The sequence below is a fragment of the Delphinapterus leucas genome, chromosome 20 (assembly GCF_059928025.1).
Source record: "Delphinapterus leucas isolate spDelLeu-1000000601 "Yukka" chromosome 20, BTC_Dleu_Yukka2, whole genome shotgun sequence".
In the NCBI taxonomy this organism is placed as follows: Eukaryota; Metazoa; Chordata; class Mammalia; order Artiodactyla; family Monodontidae; genus Delphinapterus; species Delphinapterus leucas.
In genome coordinates, this window is record NC_143148.1 from 33,020,219 (window position 1) to 33,041,547 (window position 21,329).

General features: G+C 41.7%; 1 protein-coding gene across 3 annotated transcripts in view; it reads left to right on the top strand.

Annotated features, from left to right (window-relative positions):
- The window catches only part of NUP93 (nucleoporin 93), a 105,603-nt gene that overhangs the window by 61,737 nt on the left and 22,537 nt on the right, over positions 1-21,329 (top strand). For all 3 annotated transcript variants that reach the window (XM_022555823.3, XM_022555822.2, XM_089903098.1), the window contains exons 4-5: positions 4,369-4,431; positions 10,068-10,196. In XM_022555823.3, coding sequence (XP_022411531.1) covers positions 4,369-4,431; positions 10,068-10,196 — 192 coding nt within the window. The remainder of the gene's footprint in view (positions 1-4,368; positions 4,432-10,067; positions 10,197-21,329) is intronic.

Genomic DNA, 21,329 nt, shown 5'->3' on the forward strand with positions numbered 1-21,329 from the left:
TTGTTTCATTCCTCACCTAGCTATGTGAAGTAGGGGAGGAAAGGAATAAATATGCAAGCGTAAAATAGCTGTCTGGCTCATCTTGACTTGCACGGTAGAGTGGAAAAAGGTAGAAAAGGGGTCAGAAAATTTGTATTCTAAGTCTGAACTTGGCTACTTACGAACCAGGTGGTCTTAATATGAAACCACAGTGTTTTAGAGTTGATAGAAGCTCTGGAAACCATCTCACACAGCCCTTTAAGAACATACTTTAAAGGATCATCCAGTTAAGTACTACTGAGAGACAGTTTAGCATTGGGTTAAAAGCAAGCCAGTGAACCAAATGTGTGTAACATACTTAGCACAAAGTAATCACCATATCCATATAAGTGTTAGCTCTTACTAGTACTGATATAAGAATTAGTATTCTCTGAGCCTTCAACTTCATCATAAACTAATAACTAAAGGGGAACTAATAACTGATGAAGAAAACAAATTTAAGGATATTTTGCTCCCCTCCTGGACTCCCATCCTTTTAGAGATAAAAGGAAATTTATCTTTATTTTCTAAATTTAGAAGTTTACTATTCCCTAAGTATTTCAGAAACAGTTGGTCTTTTGAGAGTTAGAGCTGAATTCTGCCTCTGCCTCTTCCTGGTCAGAAACTCTTGTCATGTTAGTTGAATGCTGAAATCTGTTTCTTACCTGTAAAATGGGATTGGCGGGGGAGGGAGGAGAATGGAGTGATCATGTCTACTCTTTCATATTGTTAAAAGTTTAGCAATAATGTCTTTGAATTGCTTGGAGCAATGTCTGGCCCTTAATTGCTTCTCGAATGGGAGCTATTATATGTTACAGAAAGCTTGAAACCAAAACCCATTCAAGGAGTCAGTTAGAAGAGGGTCTGTTTCCAGGACTCTGGCAGAGAGGAGCGGTATACAGATGGTAAGTCAGGGGTAGTTATCTTACTTAGCAGGCCTGCAGATGTTTATGGAATGTTCTTTATTGAGTGGGCCAGCAGTAGAAGGGCTGGGTGGGAGCACTTGTTGGCAAAAAGAGGAGATATTAATGATGAGTGTCTCTGAGGGTCAGTTAGATGGCTGGCATCTCCAAGTAGGAAGTGAGCTGTTGGGCCTTCGCTTTGACCAGGAGTCTTCAGTGTGGCAGGGAGCCCCACCCAATGAGTGAGGGCACCTCCTAGTACACTGTTCACACCCCAGCTCACCTCTATAGAAAACCCATTTTCTGATAAACTATAAAAACATATCTCTGAGATGAGGGGCCTGAGAGGTGCCTCACAGGAGGAGCTGGAAGGAAAGGAAACACACACATGGAAAAGGGAAGTAGAAGAGATCTATGGGAAACTTGGGCTGAGGCAGGAATTTTCTTGCCCAACTTATTAGTTCTTTAATTTGTTGTTCTTCCTTAAGGTATATATTCTTTACAAGAAACTAACTGCCACTAGATGGCACACGGATCCCAGCACTATTCTGACTGTATATTATTTAAGATTCTTTTCAAAAGATAGGTCACTAATACGTTGTTTTTAAAAATAAAATATGATAGGAGGGGACTATTTTACATAGGTTACATAAGCAATAAATGATGAAAGAAGGAACAAAGGATGAAAAATTAAAATTCAAAATCTATATATTTTGTGGGCTTGGTTTGTGCTATAGAGAAAGCCCAGTTGTAGAGGTGCATAGTGGCTCATGATCTTTGTTCATATGTAGGTGATGTCTGTAATTTGATTCTCATGCACAAATGCTTCATTTAATTTATTAAGTGAGATTTTTGGAAGGTAGGTTTATAAAGAAGACAGTAATCTGCCCCCCAAAGCAGTGCCGTTTTTTCTTCTTTTTCTTTCTTAACCACTACTTGAAATTTCATTTCTTAGAAATTTCGAAATTGTGTTTCTTACAGAATGTTATGTTGCTTTTAAACAAATGTGTCTGATTATTGCTTTGCATTTGTGTTTGAATTGTGTTTATGTGTATATGGGTTATACGCAGACACGGATGCAGTTAAAAGAATGGGATGGGCTGGTCACTGGGACGAGCAGAGAAGCCCAGGAGGGGGTGGGGCACTTGGCACACTCCTTGCCACCCCAGCCAAAAAGAAAAAAATGAGACCAGGCCTTGTCAGGCAGTGGTTATTACCACCACTCTGGCCATCAGCAGCAGCCATGAAAGGGTGCAGCAAAGCACAATCTATGCCCCTTTGTTCAGGAACAGCAGTCAAAGATAAAAGTTCTATAGCTTTGTTTATAAACTGTGACACTGTAAACTGCCTTTAGCTTTAGCCACTGAAGACCCGCTCAGAAAAAGGGAAATCATAATAAAGATTTGTTGACTTGATGTAATCATTTGCCGCGAAGGGTATGAACAAGGTCCATTAAAATCCTTCCCATGTTTTCGTGTCTGGCTCCCTTGCAATGGCCAGAAACAGACACGTGGTGAGAAGCTGCTCCCTTCTGATTGGATTACGTGGGGTCCTAGCTTTATGTGCTCTGGTTTATTGAGGCCATTATTTTAGAAGCAAGTGGCCAATGCTTCCCTCCACCCCCGCGCCCCCACCACCGAATATCAGTAGAGGTGTTTGGAGCAGCCTCTGTGTTGTGTCCTCAGAGCTGCCTGAGAGCTGCCTCAGGGACTGCCCTGGAGGAGCCGATGAGGGAACTGTTCCCTGAGCTGCTGGCCATTGTCTCTGTCCATTCCAGTGCACTGCCCAGGTTGGGATGTAACAACAGATGTGGAGAATCCTGTGAAGATTAGTAATATTTTATTTAAATATATGTCCCCACTCTTATCCAGCCCCCTACCCCTGTTTTGTTTTGTTTTAAGAATCACAGCCTTATATCTGCGACTGTTTGAACAAAATATACTAAAATGTTACAATTGTTGAAATATAAATAAGTGATCAATAAATTAATCAATTAACCATGAAAGTAAGCTTTCAAGAAAACTGTCAGATGTTTTAAAATTTAGCATGTCACTTAAAAAACTTTAGCTTAGGGGCTTCCCTGGTGGCGCAGTGGTTGAGAGTCCGCCTGCCGATGCAGGGGACACGGGTTCGTGCCCCGGTCCAGGAGGATCCCACATGCCGCGGAGCGGCTGGGCCCGTGAGCCATGGCCGCTGGGCCTGCGCATCCGGAGCCTGTGCTCCGCAACGGGAGAGGCCACAACAGTGAGAGGCCCGCGTACTGCAAAAAACCAAACAAACAAAACAAACAAAATAAAAACTTTAGCTTAATTCTACTTTGTATTGTATTCCCCCAAAGAGTTCCTAAAAGAAAAAGAGCAAAAACATGATTCTGAAAAAACAGATGATTTGGGACATGTATAAATACACCCATAGTGTGCTTGACACGCATGTACCTTACATTCCATAGTGTAGGTGGATCTAATGTATAGGGTGACTCAGAATCTTTCATATTACAACCAAGAGTTTGATCTCTACTTATTAGTTAATGGATCATCTTCCTTTCCTACTTGGCCCCCACATCCCAGGCTGTGGGGAGAAAGCTTCACCCCTGTGTGAATGGCAAGGCATCAGCATGGAAGCCCACTCTGTCTGCATCTGTCCCTTGCCCTCCTCCCCAGGATCTCAGGTTGAGCAATGAGGACAATGAATAGCAACTAGGAAGTCACCCTGGGCATCTTTCTTTAATGTCGCCAACAGATCTAGATCTAATCAATACTAATGCTAGAGCTACATGTATTGAGCCTTGGGCCAAGCACTTGATTACGTTGTCTCATTTAATATTCATTTTACATATGAATAAACTAAGGTTTAGAGAATCTGGGTGACTTGTCTAAAATCGTCACCCATGCAAGTAGTAAATGGGGGACCATGATGTAAAACTAGGTCTGTTGTGTTATCATGAAGTTGCATTTTGCAGACATTTAACCCTGTGTGTATTAAACCAGCCTTGTGGGCCAGTTCCTCTTCACCCCACCTATATTAAATAAGCAGCAGGTGTCATCAGGCCTGAAATAGGCAGTGCACGTAGCACAACCCCAGAAGAAAAGCATAAATAAATAATTTTTTGGGTATCCCAGCCATTGACAAACAAGTGAAAAACACCCAAACAAAGGGATGGCTGATGCCTTCCTCAGTGTTAGGAAGAAATTGAAGAATTAACTGAAAACAACAGAGAAATATAGACCAAGGAACAGTTACACGCACTGTGACTGGCTGCATAGCCAAAGGTGTATCTATAATATGGGCCATATTCAACTTGAGAGAGTTTTGTGAGGGTGAAGGTAGGCAGGGTAGCAGTTATCCTTACGGGTGTTTTCTTCTTTTTCCTACAGTGTGTTTTTGATTATTTGAAGGTTAATTTTGTTAATTTTAACCTAAATTGTGTAATTTCTCTCCTCCTTCCTAGGGCTTCCTAAAGAATGAAAAGGACAATGCCCTGCTGTCTGCCATCGAAGAGTCCCGGAAGAGGGTAAGAAATGAACCCAAATGTATATGTATACTGTTGTGAGAGCGGCAGTGTATACTGGGGCGTGGAGGTTCTAGAAACTGGATTCTGTGTTCCAGGCCCAGCTCTCTTGATAGTTCACCAGAGGGAGTTCTACAGGAACCATTTTTGAGGAAAATACCATGCTCGTAACTCTACGTGTATTTAGTGACTGCATCTGAAACACTGGGCTGGTCAGTTAATTATTAAGTTAATCATAAAATGGAAGGGCCAGACAATTCTTTGGTTTCATTGTTACAGTATAAATGGTATTTTGGTTTCTACTGAATCAGCAGTTCAGAAAAGCAATTATGATATTGATAATTCTCCTCAATTTCTTTTCCTTTTATCACACAATTTGACTTTCTACACCACCTTTTAAATTAACAATTTCTCCAAGCTCTTTGAAACAAACAAACAAACAAACATCTTGATATTTGAGAGGATAGTAAATAAGTCAGCCAGAACAGCCATTATATGTGTAGCAATATTTCGCAACAAGCATTCCCTCAAGATAGTCAAAGATCATTTACTTTACTAACATGAGTTATCTCCATTTGTTTGACAAGGACTAAAAGATCAAAACCTTTAGAATACATTCCATTATGGAGTAAGATTTTCAGGCCCCGGGGGTCTTTTGGGGAGGGAGGGAGGAGGAAGGTTAGTGGTCATGTGGAGTTGGTTCTAAAAATGCAGCTTTTCCCAGGAAGGAGGCTAGAGGGTTCACATTAGTCTGGAAGCAGTAGCTGTCTCTGCAAGGGAGTAGGGGTGAAGGGAATCTCTGTTTTGCTGTTTACTTATGTAAGCCTTAGATCAAGTGAAATGTATTTGTGTATTATTTAAGTGGTTCCAAAAATAAGAAAGTAAAAAAAAAAAAAATGCTGCTTCTCAGTGTGCTTTATTAGAATACTCCATACAGGTGGAAGTGTCTAAGTAGGGCTGATATGAGTGGGATAGGGCCTCAGGGGGGCTTGCCAGCTCTAATTTATAAGAATATGTTTCAGAGACATTATTTAAATGACTGATATGTTTAATTATCAGAGTAAAATTCCCTAAAATTTAATTAATTATATTTTTGGCAATAGTAGTTATTCCTAGAAATAGAGAAATTCACTTGATCCAGATTTGAAAATATTTTTTTTAAGGTTTTTTTTGGTTCACACTTGGAGTGAGTTAGTCACCAACATTGATTCTCCTGCTGTAAAGGACTGATGAAATTAAATTAGGATTGTCGAATGCCACCGAGCCTTATTAATCCATTTACCCTGCGGAATGTGTTTCTGAAATTGGCAGTCTCTGAACGTTGTGCCATATTGAGACTAAATGTGCAGCCAGCCAAAACATTTAAGTGACATACCACAGTGCAAAATGTGTGCATATGTGTTTGTGAGGGAGATGTTCCGGTGTTGGGAGCTGGCCCTGGGGGGGAACCTTTCACCTGTCTGGACACCAGAGGCTGCTGCTGAACAAGAATCATTTTCAAACAAAAAGGTGAGCAGCTTTTTGGCATTATTGGTGGTAATTTCACGTTTGAATAACTTGCCAATATGCTGCTGAAATGCCAAGAAAACAAGCTACAAAACCACAAATGTGTACTATCTTTTCCCATTTGGTGCATCCCAGCAAAAACAGAACAACATTATCAGAACATATGTAGAGTTTCTAAACGCCAGCAACAGCTCAATAATAAGTGGGTGTGAAGTCAAAGCAGGTTGCCCTCTTCCCTTTATGAAAATGGGGTTCGAGTGCTCCCCACCTGTTCTTAATTCAGTTGCCCAGTTCTTTCCCTGCCTTCCTTTCTTAACTATGTTCAAAGAGATATAGTTCCCCACATAACTTGAAAGATTCGGATTTAATTTTTTTTTTTTAATATATCTGAGGTCTGCCTGTCTTGACAATGACAATCTTATTATTATTTTTTGATTGCACTGGGTCTTAGTTGTGTTATGCAAACTCTTAGTTGCAGCATGCCTGTGGGATCTAGTTCCCTGACCAGGGATCAAACCGGGACCCCCTGAATTGGGAGCACAGAGTCTTAACCACTGCGCCACCAGGGAAGTCCCCGGATTTAATTTATAATAGTTTCTCCACTGCTTTGTCATTTTCTGTGGTTTGTCTTTCCTTATCCCTGCTATTCCTGTCTCTCACCTTGTCTCAGACCCTCACTGTCCTCCTTTTCTCTTAGTTCTTAGCTCTTTTGAGTAGCTCTGTTGATTCTCTCTCATTAGCTCCTCTAGTTGACATTCTTCTTTGCACCTGATCTGGTGGTTCAGATGTGGGTCTAAAGGGAATAGACTGGAAGAGGGCAGATGGGTGGCTGATCATCCCTGATTAGCCCACAAATTGGATGTTCCATTATCTCTGATGTAATTAAGATAAGCTGGGGTGGCATGGTGATGGGAAGAGAATTTTAATGTTGGGCCGTTTATTTTTATTTGAAGCTCCTTATCACACTAATGATGAATGGAACGACAGTGCTGTTTGTTCAGGTTGTGGAACTGTTTCTAAATGAGTAGCCTGGCATATTTCTCAGATACATCTGAGGATTTGAGCCCAGAAAGCTGCCAGTTTTCAGAGTATTTCCTGTGTTCTTGAAGCAGGAGCTCTTGGCACACAGGTGGGCAGCTTGATTAACAGGGGGATGGTTAATTCCCACTGTTGTCGCCCTGACCCTTACGTGATGCTGGAAGTCTGCCCCTGCCATCCTCATCAACAGTGTCTCTGAGACAGATTGTGTTTTCTTCAATTGCCTTTAGTGCTCTGCTATTCTTTATCAGCCAGAGGACTTACCCTTAAGAAAAATTCTTGTGACACTGTGGTGTCCTGGGTCAGTGGCAGCGCTTAGTCAGTGCCTCACTTCCTATTACAAGTTTGCAAAGCTGTATGGTATGCCAGCCCTCCACCTCCTTATTTCAACCCTCCCTGGTCCTCCTGCCCCATGGCCCTCTTATTTTCCCTTTCTGGGACAGGTTCAAGGTTAAGGAGGTGGATGCCCACTAAATGGAAGAGTTTTAGAAGAAATGTGGTTCAACATGTGCACTATTTCTGGATAGCTTCTAGGGAAACTACCTCTTCCCCTCACCTCTACCCCACCTCTCTATTCCAGCATACTTTTCTCTGTTCAAAATGCATAGCTTTCATGTTTAAGGTCACTAATGTAGCAAGAGACAATGATTTTTCTCTGGGTATTTTTTTCAATCCAGGCGACTTGGAGTGGTCCATTCTGCCTGACCTTCAGTGGGAAGAAAACCAGATGAAAGACTGTTTTTAAAGCTTTTGATAGCCATTTCTTTTTTTGTCTTTACAATACATATTAGAAAAGAGATCCATTGATAGATGGACCAAATCAAATTTGCAAGATGCGCCAACCTTCTTCCTAATCATTTTTGTGGGTTTCTGTTCTCTTTTTCACATTTTAATAAATATTGGTCCACACTCAAACATCCCATTTGTAGAAAGAGTATATGATTTTTCTGATAGTTTCCCAGAGCTCATATATATGAATATTATCAGTATAAATTATCTGCATTGCCAAAATAAAGCAGGCATTACTAATACTCATTCTCTTGGTGCTGCCTAATTAGATGCCAATCTGATTGTAAATGAAATGGCTTTTTGAGAAGTGGGCTTAAGCTGATGGGAAACCTGGTCTGCCAATTGAAGAATAATAGGCTAAGAATGGTTGTGATTCAGTATGTCTCTATAAGTTGCTTTAATCTCCTCCTCAGAGGGGTTTTGGCTTTGCTTTTGTTTGGGTTTTTTTTTTTCCTTTTCTTGTTTTTTTGGTGTGTATGTGTGTGTGTGTGTGTGTGTGTGTGTGTTTTCTGCCTTCTTCCCTTCCTCTTTTCTTTAACCACTCTCCTAGATTTTTTTTTTTTTTAGTTTTATTTTATTTTTGGCTGTGTTGGGTCTTTGTTGCTGCGTGCAACGGAGGGCTTTCTCTAGTTGTGGTGAGCGGGGCTACTCTTCGTTGCGGTGCACGGGCTTCTCACTGCAGTGGCTTCTCTTGTTATGGAGCACGGGCTCTAGGCACATGGGCTTCAGTAGTTGTGGCTCGCGGGCTCTAGAGTACAGGCTCAGTAGTTGTGGTGCACAGGCTTAGTTGCTCCTAGGCATGGGAGATCTTCCCGGACCAGCGCTTGAACCCATATCCCCTGCATTGGCAGGCAGATCCCTAACCACTGCGCCATCAGGGAAGCCCCCCTTCCTCTTTTCTTTGTTTTCCTTCTTTCTCTTTTTTCTTTTCCTTCTGAGTGCCTTTGTTTTGGCAACCTGCTGTGTCACCAGCAGATAGAAGTGAGGTTTGCCAGACATTTCAGTAGTGACTTTGAGAAGACTGATAGGAAACCTAATTGCAAAAGGCTCTGTTTTTTCTTTTACTGATTTGCTTCCTCATATGAAAATATTACTGTTTCTTAAAAAAATAGACACTGGGAGAATCTTACTTTTTGTCTTATCTTAGAGGCTCGTTAAATCTTAAGATACCATTGACTTTATAATCCGTCATTATTTTATGTACTACAAAGAAAAAGTACTTCAATTTAAGCTTTTGACATGCTATCAATTGTAATATGTAGCCTAATTTCAGAGGTTTTAAGAAGATATTTATCTTAATAAGCACATGAAAAGATGTTCAGCATCACTACTTATTAGAGAAATGCAAATCAAAACCATGAGTTATCACCTCACACCATTAGCATGGCTGCAATCAAAAAAACCCAGAAAATAGTGAGTATTGGAGAGGATGTAGAGAAATTGGAACCTTTGTGCACTGTTGATGAGAATGAAAAATGGTACAACCTCTTTGGAAACATTATGCAATCGCTCAAAAAATTAAACATAGTATGACCATCTGATCCAGCAATTCCATTTCTGGGTATGTAGCCCAAAGAACTGAAAGCAGGAATTTGAAGAGATATTTGTACACCCATGTTCACAGTAGCACGATTCACAATTACCAAAAATTGGAAGCAACTCAAGTGTCCATGGATAGATGAATGGATAAACAAAATGTGGTGTGTACATATGGTGGAGTATTATTCAGCCTTAAAAAGGAACGAGACTGTATATGCTATAACATGGATGAATCTTGAGGACATTTTGCTAAGTGAAATAAGCCAGACATAAGAAGACAAATACTGTATGATTGCACTTCCCATGAGGTACCTAGAAGTGGTCAAAATCATAGAGACAGAAGTAGAATGGTGGTTGCCTGTGACTGGGGGAGGGTGGGAATGAAGATATTGTTTAATGGGTGCAGAATTTCATTTTTGCACAATGAAAAGAGTTCTGGAGATGTATGGTGGTGACGTTTGCACAGCCGTGTGAATGAACTTAATACCACTGAACTGTACACTTAAAAAGGGTTAACATGGTAAGTTTTATTGTTAAGTGCATTTTGCCACAATTAAGAAAAATTTAATGAGTTAGACTTGATGAAATAGGGCATGTTGCAAACAGTTGTCAGTAAATTCTTTAAGGATAATTTAAAATAGATTGCTTTTGCTCCACTTATAGAAAGATGGCAGATCTGGAGGGCTTTGAATTTCTGTTGCGCTTCAAGGGAAACCGTGTTCTTTGTCTTCTCATTTGGGTCATCTCTCTCTGCTCCTCTCCAACAGACCTTTGGCATGGCTGAGGAGTACCATCGAGAGTCAATGCTGGTTGAGTGGGAGCAAGTGAAACAGCGGATTCTCCACACCCTGCTGGCATCGGGAGAAGATGCCCTTGACTTTACTCAAGAAAGCGAGGTAGGTTGAGTCCAGCAGGTAAACCACGATGACAAGCAAGAGAATGCTTGTCTGCTTGACTACTGACAGTCCTAGCACGGTTGATCACTGTCTCCTCCTTGAAACCCTCTTTTCATTGCCTTCCAGATGCCCGCATTTGCCTGGATTTCCTCCAACATGTCTGGCTGCTTCTGCTCAGCCTCTTTTGCTGAATTTTCCTCAAATTCCTTGACTCCTAGGTGTTTGTGTGTCCCAGGACTCGGTCCTTGACCTGTTCTTGTTTCTTCCTCAGTCACTGCCCCGTTGATCTCATCTGGGCTTGTGGTATTAAATACCATCTATGTACTTGAAGACTTAAATTTACATCACAGCCCCAAACACACCCAGACTCATTTTTCTAGTGGCCTTCTTGGCTGTACTCAGATGTCTCAGAGCCATCAAGCTAAACATGTTTAGAATTGAGTCATGGTAGCAACTGCCCTCAACTCCCTCCTGGCATCAACCTTCTTTTCTCACAGAGTTTATCCTCTTTATAAAGGGCAGTTGCAGTTTTTCACTTGCTCAGATCAAACACCTCAGATTGATTTTTGTCCTCCCTTTCTCTCACCTAGACTCTCTTACGTGTTGGCAAATTTACTTCACCCTGCTCTCAAAATATACCCAGAATCCAACCACTTCTTACCACCTCTGCTGTGAGCACTCTGGTCCAAGTCACCATCATTTCTTGTTCACATTATTGGACTAACCTCCTAACTGGTTTTTCCATTATCTATTGCTATGTAACCAATCACTCCAAACCGTAGTGGCTGAAAACAATCATTTAGCTTAGCTGCATTTACCAGAAATAGTTCAGGGTCTCTTGAGGCTGTGGTCAAGATGTTGGCTGAGGCAACACTCATTGCAGGGCTAAACTCGGGGAGGACCCACTCCCAGGCTCACTCACATGCCTCTTGGCAAGCCTCAGGTCCCCTCTGGCTCTTGGCTAGGGACATCAGTTCCTTGTCATGTGGGTCTCTCTTGTGTTGCTCACAGCATGGTAGTTTGCTTCCCCTGGAGCAAGAGTGAGGGATCCAAGGAAGAGCTAAAGGACCCCCAAGACAGAAACCACGATCTTTCCGTGACTTAATCTTGAAAGTAATATCCTGTCGCTTTGCTTTGATCAAGGTAAGTCACTAAATTCAGCCTGTGCTCAAGGAGAGAGGATTAAACGAGGGCTCAGATCCCAGGAAGTGGGGATTATTGGGAGCCATCTTAGAGGTTGTCAGCCACACTGGTCTCCCTGCTTTTGCCCTTGTACAGTCTTTTCAACACAACAGCCAGAGTGACACTATTAAGACACAGGCTAGATCGTGTCACTCCTCCGTTCGGGATCCTCCAGTGACACCCCTCTCACTTGGAGTGAAAGCCAGAGTCTTTACCATGACCTCTAAGTCCCTACCTGACCTGGTCTTGTTGCCTCTCGCAGCTCAAGTTTTTCTGCTCTCCCTGTTGCTCTTGCTGCTCCAGCCAAAGAAGCTCATTGCAGGTTCCTTGAACGAACCGGGTAGGCTTGCTCCTGCCTCAGGTCCTCTGGGCTTCCTGTTGCTTGTGCCTAGAAGGCTCTTCCCCCAAATAACTGCATGGCTGTCTCCCTCACTTTCTTCACATATTACCCAGTGCCATCTCAGTGAGGCCTTCCAGGGCCTTGATATCTGAAATCCAAACCAGCCTTTCCCCATTCAGCACTTTCTATATCCCCTTTTCTTGCTATATTTTTCTTTTTTTTTTTTTTTTTTTTTTTTTTTGCGGTATGCGGGCCTCTCACTGCTGCGGCCTCTCCCGTTGCGGAGCACAGGCTCCACATGCGCAGGCTCAGCAGCCATGGCTCATGGGCCCAGCCGCTTCGCGGCATGTGGGACCTTCCCGGACCGGGGCACGAACCCGCGTCCCCTGCATCGGCAGGCGGACTCTCAACCACTGCGCCACCAGGGAAGCCCTATATTTTTCTTTTTAGCACTTCTTCACTTTAAACCATTGTATGTGTTTTATGTCTTTATATTGCTTACTGTCTGTTTCTCACAGTAGAATGTAAGCTCCATGAAGGTAAGGATTTTTGTTTGTTGTGTTTACTCATATCTCCAGTGCCTAGAAGAGTCCCTGGAACATATTAGATGCTCTAGAAATATTTGTTGAATAAATCATTTGGCCTTAGCTAACTTTGTGCTAACCAGAGTATTAGGGATATGTTGAAACAGTGTGATTTTAGAGTGGGTATGTTTAATAGGATTTATTTTAATTGCCAGTGTTCATTGATTGCTGGTGGTGCTAAGTTGAGGGGTTTCTCCTCTTTAAAATCTAATTCTTTTTTTTTAAAAATAAATTTATTTATTTTTTGGCTGTGTTGGGTGTTCATTTCTGTGCGAGGGCTTTCTCCAGTTGCGGTGAGCGGGACCCACTCTTCATCGCGGTGCGTGGGCCTCTCACTGTCGCGGCCTCTCCTGTTGCAGAGCACAGGCTCCAGATGTGCAGGCTCAGTAGTTGTGGCTCAGTAGTTGGGCTTAAGCCCAACTAAGTAGGGCTTAGTTGCTCCGCGGCATGTGGGATCTTCCCAGACCAGGGCTCGAACCTGTGTTCCCTGCATTGGCAGGCAGATTCTTAACCACTGCGCCACCAGGCAAGCCCTAAAATCTGATTTTTTTAAAGGCAATGTATTCATATGACTCAAGAACTAAAGTACCCTGTCCCCAGAAGCTCATTCCCTCCCCACTTTGCCTCTCCCTGGAAGTAATCACTATTATTACTTTCTTGTGTAATATTTCGAGTCTCTTTATATGAATACAAGGCAATATATTATCTTCCCTCCTTCTTAGACAAAAGTTATTTTACTATATGCTCTGTTCTATATCATGCTTTTTTCACTTATTTATCCTGGAGATTTTTCCTGAGAGGGATTTGAGGCTGCATCTTGGGATCAGCAGGAAAGTGTGTCGTGCTTGATTAGTGATGTCTGCCCTTGTGCCAGTGGGAGCTGTGACTTAACCACACATTTACCACGCTGGTGCTGGGGAGAGAACAGCCCTGGGGTTCAGATCCTAGCTTCACCACTGACTAGTTCTGAGACCGTATCCAAGTTATTTAATCCTGCAGACATTTAATGTCTTCATTGGTGAAATGGGATTATTGGGAAGATTAGTGATAACATAAAGCACCTGACTCATAATGGGCGTCCCTTACTATTGTTTTAAAGTAAGTAGTTTCAGATAATTTGGAGGTGCAAGTTAAAAATTATAATGTCACAAAAATTATAGCGTTAGACATTTCAAGTAATATTGCCAGTGCTTCCTGATAAATCTTTTCCCCAGAAGTTGTTTCTTAACTAGCTAGCATTCTTTTCTCATGGGAGATAGGACAACTAAGGCTCAGAGAGATGTGTAATATGCTGGTGAGATCCAGGACTGTTGGCTTCTAGGCCATCGTTCTGTTGAAGTCTGGGTCAAAGGTGGGTAGCTTGGCAGTGTGTCATGCCTGCAGGGTAACTTCACACATCCTGTATCTACAAATTTGCTCCTGATTTAAAAACCCAGGGCTTCCCTGGTGGCGCAGTGGTTGAGAGTCTGCCTGCCGATGCAGGGGACACAGGTTCGTGCCCCGGTCCGGGAAGATCCCACATGCCGCGGAGCGGCTGGGCCCGTGAGCCATGGCTGCTGAGCCTGCGCGTCCGGAGCCTCTGCTCCGCAACGGGAGAGGCCACAACAGTGAGAGGCCCGCATACCGCAAAAAAAAGAAAAATAAAATAAAAACCCAGTTTTTCTATTAAATTAGCCCCCCAAATAAATAGATGCTAAAGTCATTTATCTTAGGAAATTACTCATTAGTGGCCCTGTTCCACATTTCTTAGACTCAAAGATTTCAAAGAAGAGTAGAGTCTTTGGGAAAAAAGAGCTAATGTATAAAATCCTTGGCCAGCCTAATGTTTCTTTCTCAATTTCTTGTGAGTCTGGGCAGATAAGTAGAACAGCTCATGGTTTTATAAACTTCATTTTTTAAAATTGTGTTAATAGGTTGTAGTCTGTATTGGGATTTGGAAGTAATTATAAGCTGCTAATGAGATATTCTTTCTTGATTGCTCTTGTCTTAAAATAGACTAATCTATTTAGTAGACTCTGCTTCCGTGACCTCGAGTCCTCCCTCTTGGAAGGGAGTTATTGATACTTTTGCTGTTGTCTGTTGTGACACCTAGCGGAGTGGATAGCTTTGCTGAAAAAGCTGGCAAATGATGCAGATGGTTCTTCAGATAATCCAGGGAATTGCCATTTCTGGAACCTTGTAGGTTTTGTTGTTTGTTGCTGTTTTGAACTTTTTTCCTGAAGTGTAACATATATACAGGAAAGTATGCACTTTTTAAGTATACAGCTCAATGAATATAGCAAAAGGGAACACACCCAGATGAAGAAACAACATTGTCGGCATCCCAGCATCCCCTGTTCTGTGCCTTTTCATTCACCACCCCTCACCACCACCACCAAAAGAAACACTGTCCTAACTTCTGATGTCATAGATTAATTTTGCCTGTTTTTAAACTCTGTGTAAATGGAGTCATATGGTATGTACTCTTGTTTCTGGCTTTTGCTTAACATTCTGTATATTGTTACATGTAGTTGAAGGCTATTCATTCTCATGGCCGAATAGTATGACTGCAATCTGTTTATCCATTCTGATGTTGATGGACATTTGGATAGCTACCAGTTCTTAGCTTTTATAAAGAGTGCTATTGAGAGCATTCTTGTACCTGTCTTTTGGTGAACATACGTTTGCACATCCATTGGGCACATCTAAGCGGGCAATTGCTGGGACAGAGGGTACACATAGTCCAACACTGTTCCAAAACAGTTTCTTAGTGTACCCTCCCACCAGCACTATGAGAATTCTCTTTGTTCCATACCTTTGCCACACTTGGTATTTTTTGTCTTTTTCAATTCAACCATTCTGGTGGATATGTGGAAGAACCATGTTTTTACAGGTTTTTTCCATGTAATTTTCTTCAAAATGATGGAAAGGTGGTATTATCTCCACTTGGGCAGGCACCTTCTCTGCCCTCTTTGTAAGAAACCGCCGAGTGTGAAGGCCTGAGACAGGCTTTGGAATTCTGCAGGCCTAAGTTCCCGGGGCTCTCCTGGGAACTTCCCTGTTCTCATCCTCATTGTAAAAGGCCTCTCTTGAAGAACCATTGGAAGGAACGTAGAACGTGTGTAAGGTGCCTGGCCCAGAGCTGGTATAGAGTGCACGCTCAGCATATCGCAGCACTGTTTATGGTGGTGGCTGGTATTTGGTAAGCTACACACTATTAAGTTTATTTTTATCATTTTAATATGGATCTGTCCCTTTTTAAGTGTCCCTTGACCTATAAAGTCACTAGGAATGAAAAAAATCTCAGGACATAAGTAGAAGAAATAATTAAAGTATGACTTGCCATCTAAACCATTCTTTCCTGGGCACTTTGTTGTCAAGAATAAGGTTGTTGGAATCCAAAGAGTCATTAGCTAGGAAAGAGGCTTCCAGTCATTTTGAGCTGACCTTATATTTGAAGGAAGATGTCCAAATTTGGTTAATTTAATATAAAGAGAGGCTTGAGGCTTTTATTTTTAAGCAAAAATGAAGTAGGAGATGGTGGTTCCTGAATCATTTTTCCCCCAAGCCTTCCAATAACAGAAGAGCAACAACACATTAGTAATATCTATTCCTGGCAAGTTTTAATAAGGGAAATGATGCTTCAGTAGCATAAATTCAATTTGGGAAGTTAATTTCCTTAGGATATCATTGAAGAAAAAGGTATAATTTTTAAAGAAAGATAGGAATCGAAAGATTGTTAATAACTTTCCAGGCTGTAGTCTGAATAAAAATGATGTGCTTTGAAGCAAGAAAGAGACTCCTGGCTAAGAACTCCCACACCCTAGTCCTTGCGTCTGGCCTGTGGGGAAGAACACCCCCCGTCTGTGCTCCTTGCATGACACTACGGGCTTTGAGCATCGTTGAGAATCCTTGATATATCTTAGGCAACATTTAAAAGTAAATTTTTACCTAGCCTCAGTGTGTCGTGGCTGTATTGATATTAGACATAGTCAGTGGATGTTGCTTTAATGTATTGCTTTAATGTATTATCTGGAAAATGGCTCAGCCTAGCAAGCAATAGGCTCAGTAGAGAAGCTAAGTTGTAGCTTAATCATTACAGATAATGATGTGATGTGTGAACAGTGTGTGTTGAATGTAGTCTCTAATTTTGATCACTGACTTAATACCATATTTCACCAATTCCCAGTTACACATCTTTTCTATATTTTAACATCTCTGAAATCAGGATACGCCTTAAATTCAGTGGTGTGTCATAGTTTGTCCGCATTTTTCTTTCCTAATGGTACATAAATAACATGATGCCTTGCAGTTGATGGTGTATTAGATTTGATGGAATACAGTAAAAATATAGACTGACAGTATGAGTTTGAAAACCCCAGACTAGATGATTCCAAGCTGTATTTTATGGCTCCCTGGTAGTTTCCTAATTTGTTTCATGTATTGGAATTTGAGTAGGATTTCAAGTATAGAAAGTGCTCAGCTGCTCTTTCAAAAAGAAGTTTAAAGAACCCAACTCAACGGGCCCTTCATTTTGACATCAGGATATATCACATGAACACCTTCTTCTTGCACAGCATTCTACTGGTAGAGATAGAGATAGAGATTGTGAAAATTCAGCTGCTCTCCTCTACCCCCAACCCAAACATAACCTCTGACATTCTATCCTTCCAGTTCCCTCTCAGGTATTTATGTGCACATTTATACGTATATGTCCATCTGATCAGTTTATTATCAATTTACTCCATAAACGGCACCATTTTATATAATAAATGATACTACTTAGCATTATGTTTTGATTTTTTTTAACTTATTTTGGAGCTTTTTCTAGGTTAGTACATGTAGGTGTCTGTCATTTTTTAGTGGCCGTAATAGATTTCATTGTATAAATGACCCAAGTATTCTTCCCGTTTTATCCATGGAGAATGATGCTCCAGAAAAGTTAGATGTCATTACCCAAGGTCACACAGTTGGGTTGCGTTTAGAACCTGGGTCTTCTGGTGCCCAGTCGGTGTTTTTTCTGGTAGTACTGGGCTTCTGTGTACAGATACTGTAGCCAACTATTGTACATTAATTACTTTGGTTCTGTTTTGCTTACATAAAGCCAAAACATTCCACTTGGAAATTAAAAACTCTCTTCCTTCTGTAGTATCATCACATTTTCTTTTTACTCTGTACTTGTTTTGCTAGAAGTGAGTGCTACATTCCTTTTTCCCTGCCTAGAATGTGCTCTCCTTGGGAAAATAGATTTATTCATCCCTGGATATGTTATGTACAAAAGTAGTTGCTTAATAAAAGCTTGCAGTTCCCTCCTACCACTCTCCAACCACATCCTGCCTGTTCAGGAATGTTCACTTAGAAAATGGCTGTTTGGGGAACACCAGGTACACTGAGAAGACCCTTCTCATGTCTGTGCTCCCAGAGACTGCTGTTTCTCCACATTATCTCCAGACGCCTGGGTGAGCCCCTTGTTGTTCTCTCTGGCCCTGCCTACCCATCTTCCCTGCCTTTCTGGTCTCTGATTCTGTGCTCCTGTTATCCCCACTGTGCTCCGATCAGGCCCCAATACAGAGAAAACCTGAAGAGTTTGGAACGTTATTCCCACACAGCATACCGGAGTCTCCTTTCCCAGCCCTCTAGCAGCTCCTGGCTTTGAAATTCCATTGAATGTTTGCTGGTTCCTCTGCTCAGGAATGTGCATGTACACATCCTGTTGATGGATAACTGACTTTGTGTGTGGTGAAATAGAGGCTCGGCCAAGGGCAAATGAAGGAAAGGCACGTTTGAAAACAAGAGCATTAGGCAAAATTAATTTAAATGGAAATTTGAAGGCCAAAAAACGAACTACTTTTTAAAATTAGGTTTTTAGTAGTACTGGAAAATATTTCTCAAGGCTGTTTATGTATATTTAGCTGAAACAACTGTGTCCTTGCAGAAGTGTTTAGTGCCATTCCCCCTCTCCTCCCCATTTATTCCCCCCAGTTAGGTTACTGGAATTAACAGGCTTAGTGCTCTGTTCTTTCAAAAGACTCGGGAATCATCAACTTTCAGAGAGTTCTGTTCCAGAAAGATGGCCACATTATAGAACAGTCCTCAAATGCAGTGTTACTGGGAACACTCAGAATTAGTCCAGAAATAGAAAATGAGCTGGTGGGGGATTCTTTTCCTACAAGAATGTGTTTTCGTTGTAGAGGAGTGAGATGAGAATTTCCAGCCAGCACAAAGAAAATATCTTAGATTATGTTTCTGTAGTGTCCATATCTATCCACTGTTCAACATCTGATTTAGTCCCATGTTCATTATGGTTTATTTTTTATTTAAAAAGTGGTAACAGCTAGCGTTTACTGGTCAAATGTTGGACAGTGAGCTCCTTCTACTTATTCCTACTTACTCCTTGTGAAATAAGTACTGTTTTCTTCCCATTTAATTTAAGATTATTTCACAAATCTATGAGGGAGATACCATTGCTGCACCTGTGTTACAGCTAAAGAAACCCAGGCTCAAAAGAAGCAATATACTCAATCAAGATCACATAGCTAGTGAGTAGTGGAGCCAGGATTTCTAACTGCTACTCTCTCTTGTTCTTCGATGGCCATCCTTGGACAGTTGCCCCAGGCTGCCCTGGCTGGCAGTGTGGCCCCAGGCTGTGGGCACAAACCACGGCTCCACTACTTCCTATTAGAGTGACCTCTGGCAAGGTGCTTTCTGTGCGCTTTGGTGTCTTCATCTGTAAAATTGTTATAATAAAAGTATGTATCTCATAGGGTTGTGGAGTTAATACACAGAAATTAAGACAGTGCTTGGCATATAGTAGTTACTCAGTAAGCGTGTCTGTTGTTACTATAACCTGATGGTTTTCAATCATTTCAGATAGGAATGCTTTCAGCTGTGAGTAACAGAAAACTTGAGTTTTTGTAGGTTGAATAGCGATTTATTTTTCTCACCTAACAAGTCTGCAGGTGTGGAGAGTATGGGCCTTAATTCAGTAGCTCTGCAGTGCCATCAGAGGCACCTCCTTGTCTCTGTATACCACCATTTTTAGCACGGACACTTACTTTGGGCTCACAAGCTGATTGCTGCAGCTCTAGACAACCTGTTTGCATTCAGGGGAGAAAGCTGAAAGGCCATGCCAGGCTCTTTTTTCTCCCTTTATCAGGAAAAGCAGAAACTGCACTAAGCCAGAATGTACTACCAGGCTTGTGCTTTCATCCGGTTGGCTAGAACCAGGGTTCATGGCCACTCCTAGCTGCAGTAGAGGCTGGGAAAGGGTAGTGTGTAGGGGTCAGCTCATGAGGACCTATTGTTAGAGTTTCAGGAAATTTGCCGTCTAGTTGATACTACTTGGAATAGCTTGATTTCTGCCATGGTGGGAATATTTACACCAGAAACCAGCAAACGCTACAAGTCAAGTTCCCTTTCCCAAGCCAGTTGTTAAACATTTACCAGCACACCATTGGATATATTTAACTCCATATGCCAGAGTGGGAAGTGGCAGTGAGTAGAAGTGAGAGGTAGGGATGTGAAATGGTCATTGGGTCAGCCCAAATGGTCAGAAGCAGCAGCATCTTCCAAGCTTACCATTTGATGGAGAGAGTAAGATGCCAACATATGGAAAAGTTTATTAGTCCATTTTTTAGAAAGACTAAAGTTAACCTTTAGCTAAGCTTATTCCCTACTATAAACAAGTATGGATCAAAATTAGGTGTATTCTACTAGGTATATTAGTTATATTCTTAAATTTCCAATACATTGGTTTTTACTGTACTGTAGTGAGATCAAATTCGATATTTTGAACAGTAAACTGTTTAAAGCTCTTTTAATACCAATGATTGCAGAAAATCAGAGCTGGGGAGGACCTCTCGAGATTGTCTAGGACAGCCCCTTCATCAACCAAAGGGAACCTGAGGCTCCAAGGATATGTGCTTTGCCCAGACGCCAAAGCAAGGGAGTGGAGCAGTCCTCCTGGAACCCACGTGTCCTGACCGTCCAGTGTTCATTCCAGAACCTGAGGGTTTACAACCCACCTTTCTGCTTCCTGCTTCTTCCTATTCTCTGTCCTGCCCCAGTGCATGCTCATGTTGGTATCCCTTTTACCAGCTTTGGTGGTGCTAGGAAGTTTTGCTGCTATCTGTCATGTGTCTCCCAGGAAACCTACTTTAAGCTGCTTTGTTTTAGATTTTAGAGAATAGAGCATTGCTTTTTTTTTTTTTTTTTTAAATGAGAGAAGCTTGAAGAATTTGATCTTTGCTGCAGTACAGTACAAACTAATATTGGAAATTTAAGAATATGCCTAATATACCTAATTGGAACATACCTGATTTTGATCCATATTTTTTTACAGTAGGAAATAAACTTAGCTAAAAATTATCTTTAGTCTTTCTTAAAAAAGGCTAATAATTTTTTCCATATGTTGGTGTCTAACTCTCCCCATCAGATGGTAAGCTCTTTGGGAACAGCCTCTGTGGGCTGTCTTGTCATCCTGTGGGGATGGATGTGTACACACTGTGCATGTGGCAGGCAGGCACTTGGCAGATGTTTGCTGAATGAATGAATGCCCAACTTAGGCTGGCTTCATATCTTCAGATGCATAAAGTTCATCAGTAGCTGTTGTCTTAGTGTGGACTCTAGATTGGACATGTCTGAATCCTGGTATTGTGACCCTATAAACTCCATTTCCTCAGCTATCTGATATGAGTGATGGAAACGGGAGACCCACATACACCACAGCCTCACTGGTGTAAAGACATGGAGGGGGAAGATGAGGTGGACTGGGGGATTGAAACCGAATGTTACAAAGAGGTGCCTTTCCAGAAACAGTTACTGAGATATCCTTACAGCTTCTCCAGCCTCCTGTTATTTTTGAGTTGAGTCCCATGCCTGCTCCCTTCTCATGTGATCATGGTAAGAGAGTTGCCTTCTATTGAAGCCCCTAAAAATCATCGTTTTGAGGAAGTCTGACTAGGAAACAGAAACAGCTTTGTTAAAGACAAACATATGTTTATAGTTGTTGTTTTTTTCTTTACATGACTGAATGCTGTTCTGAACCAA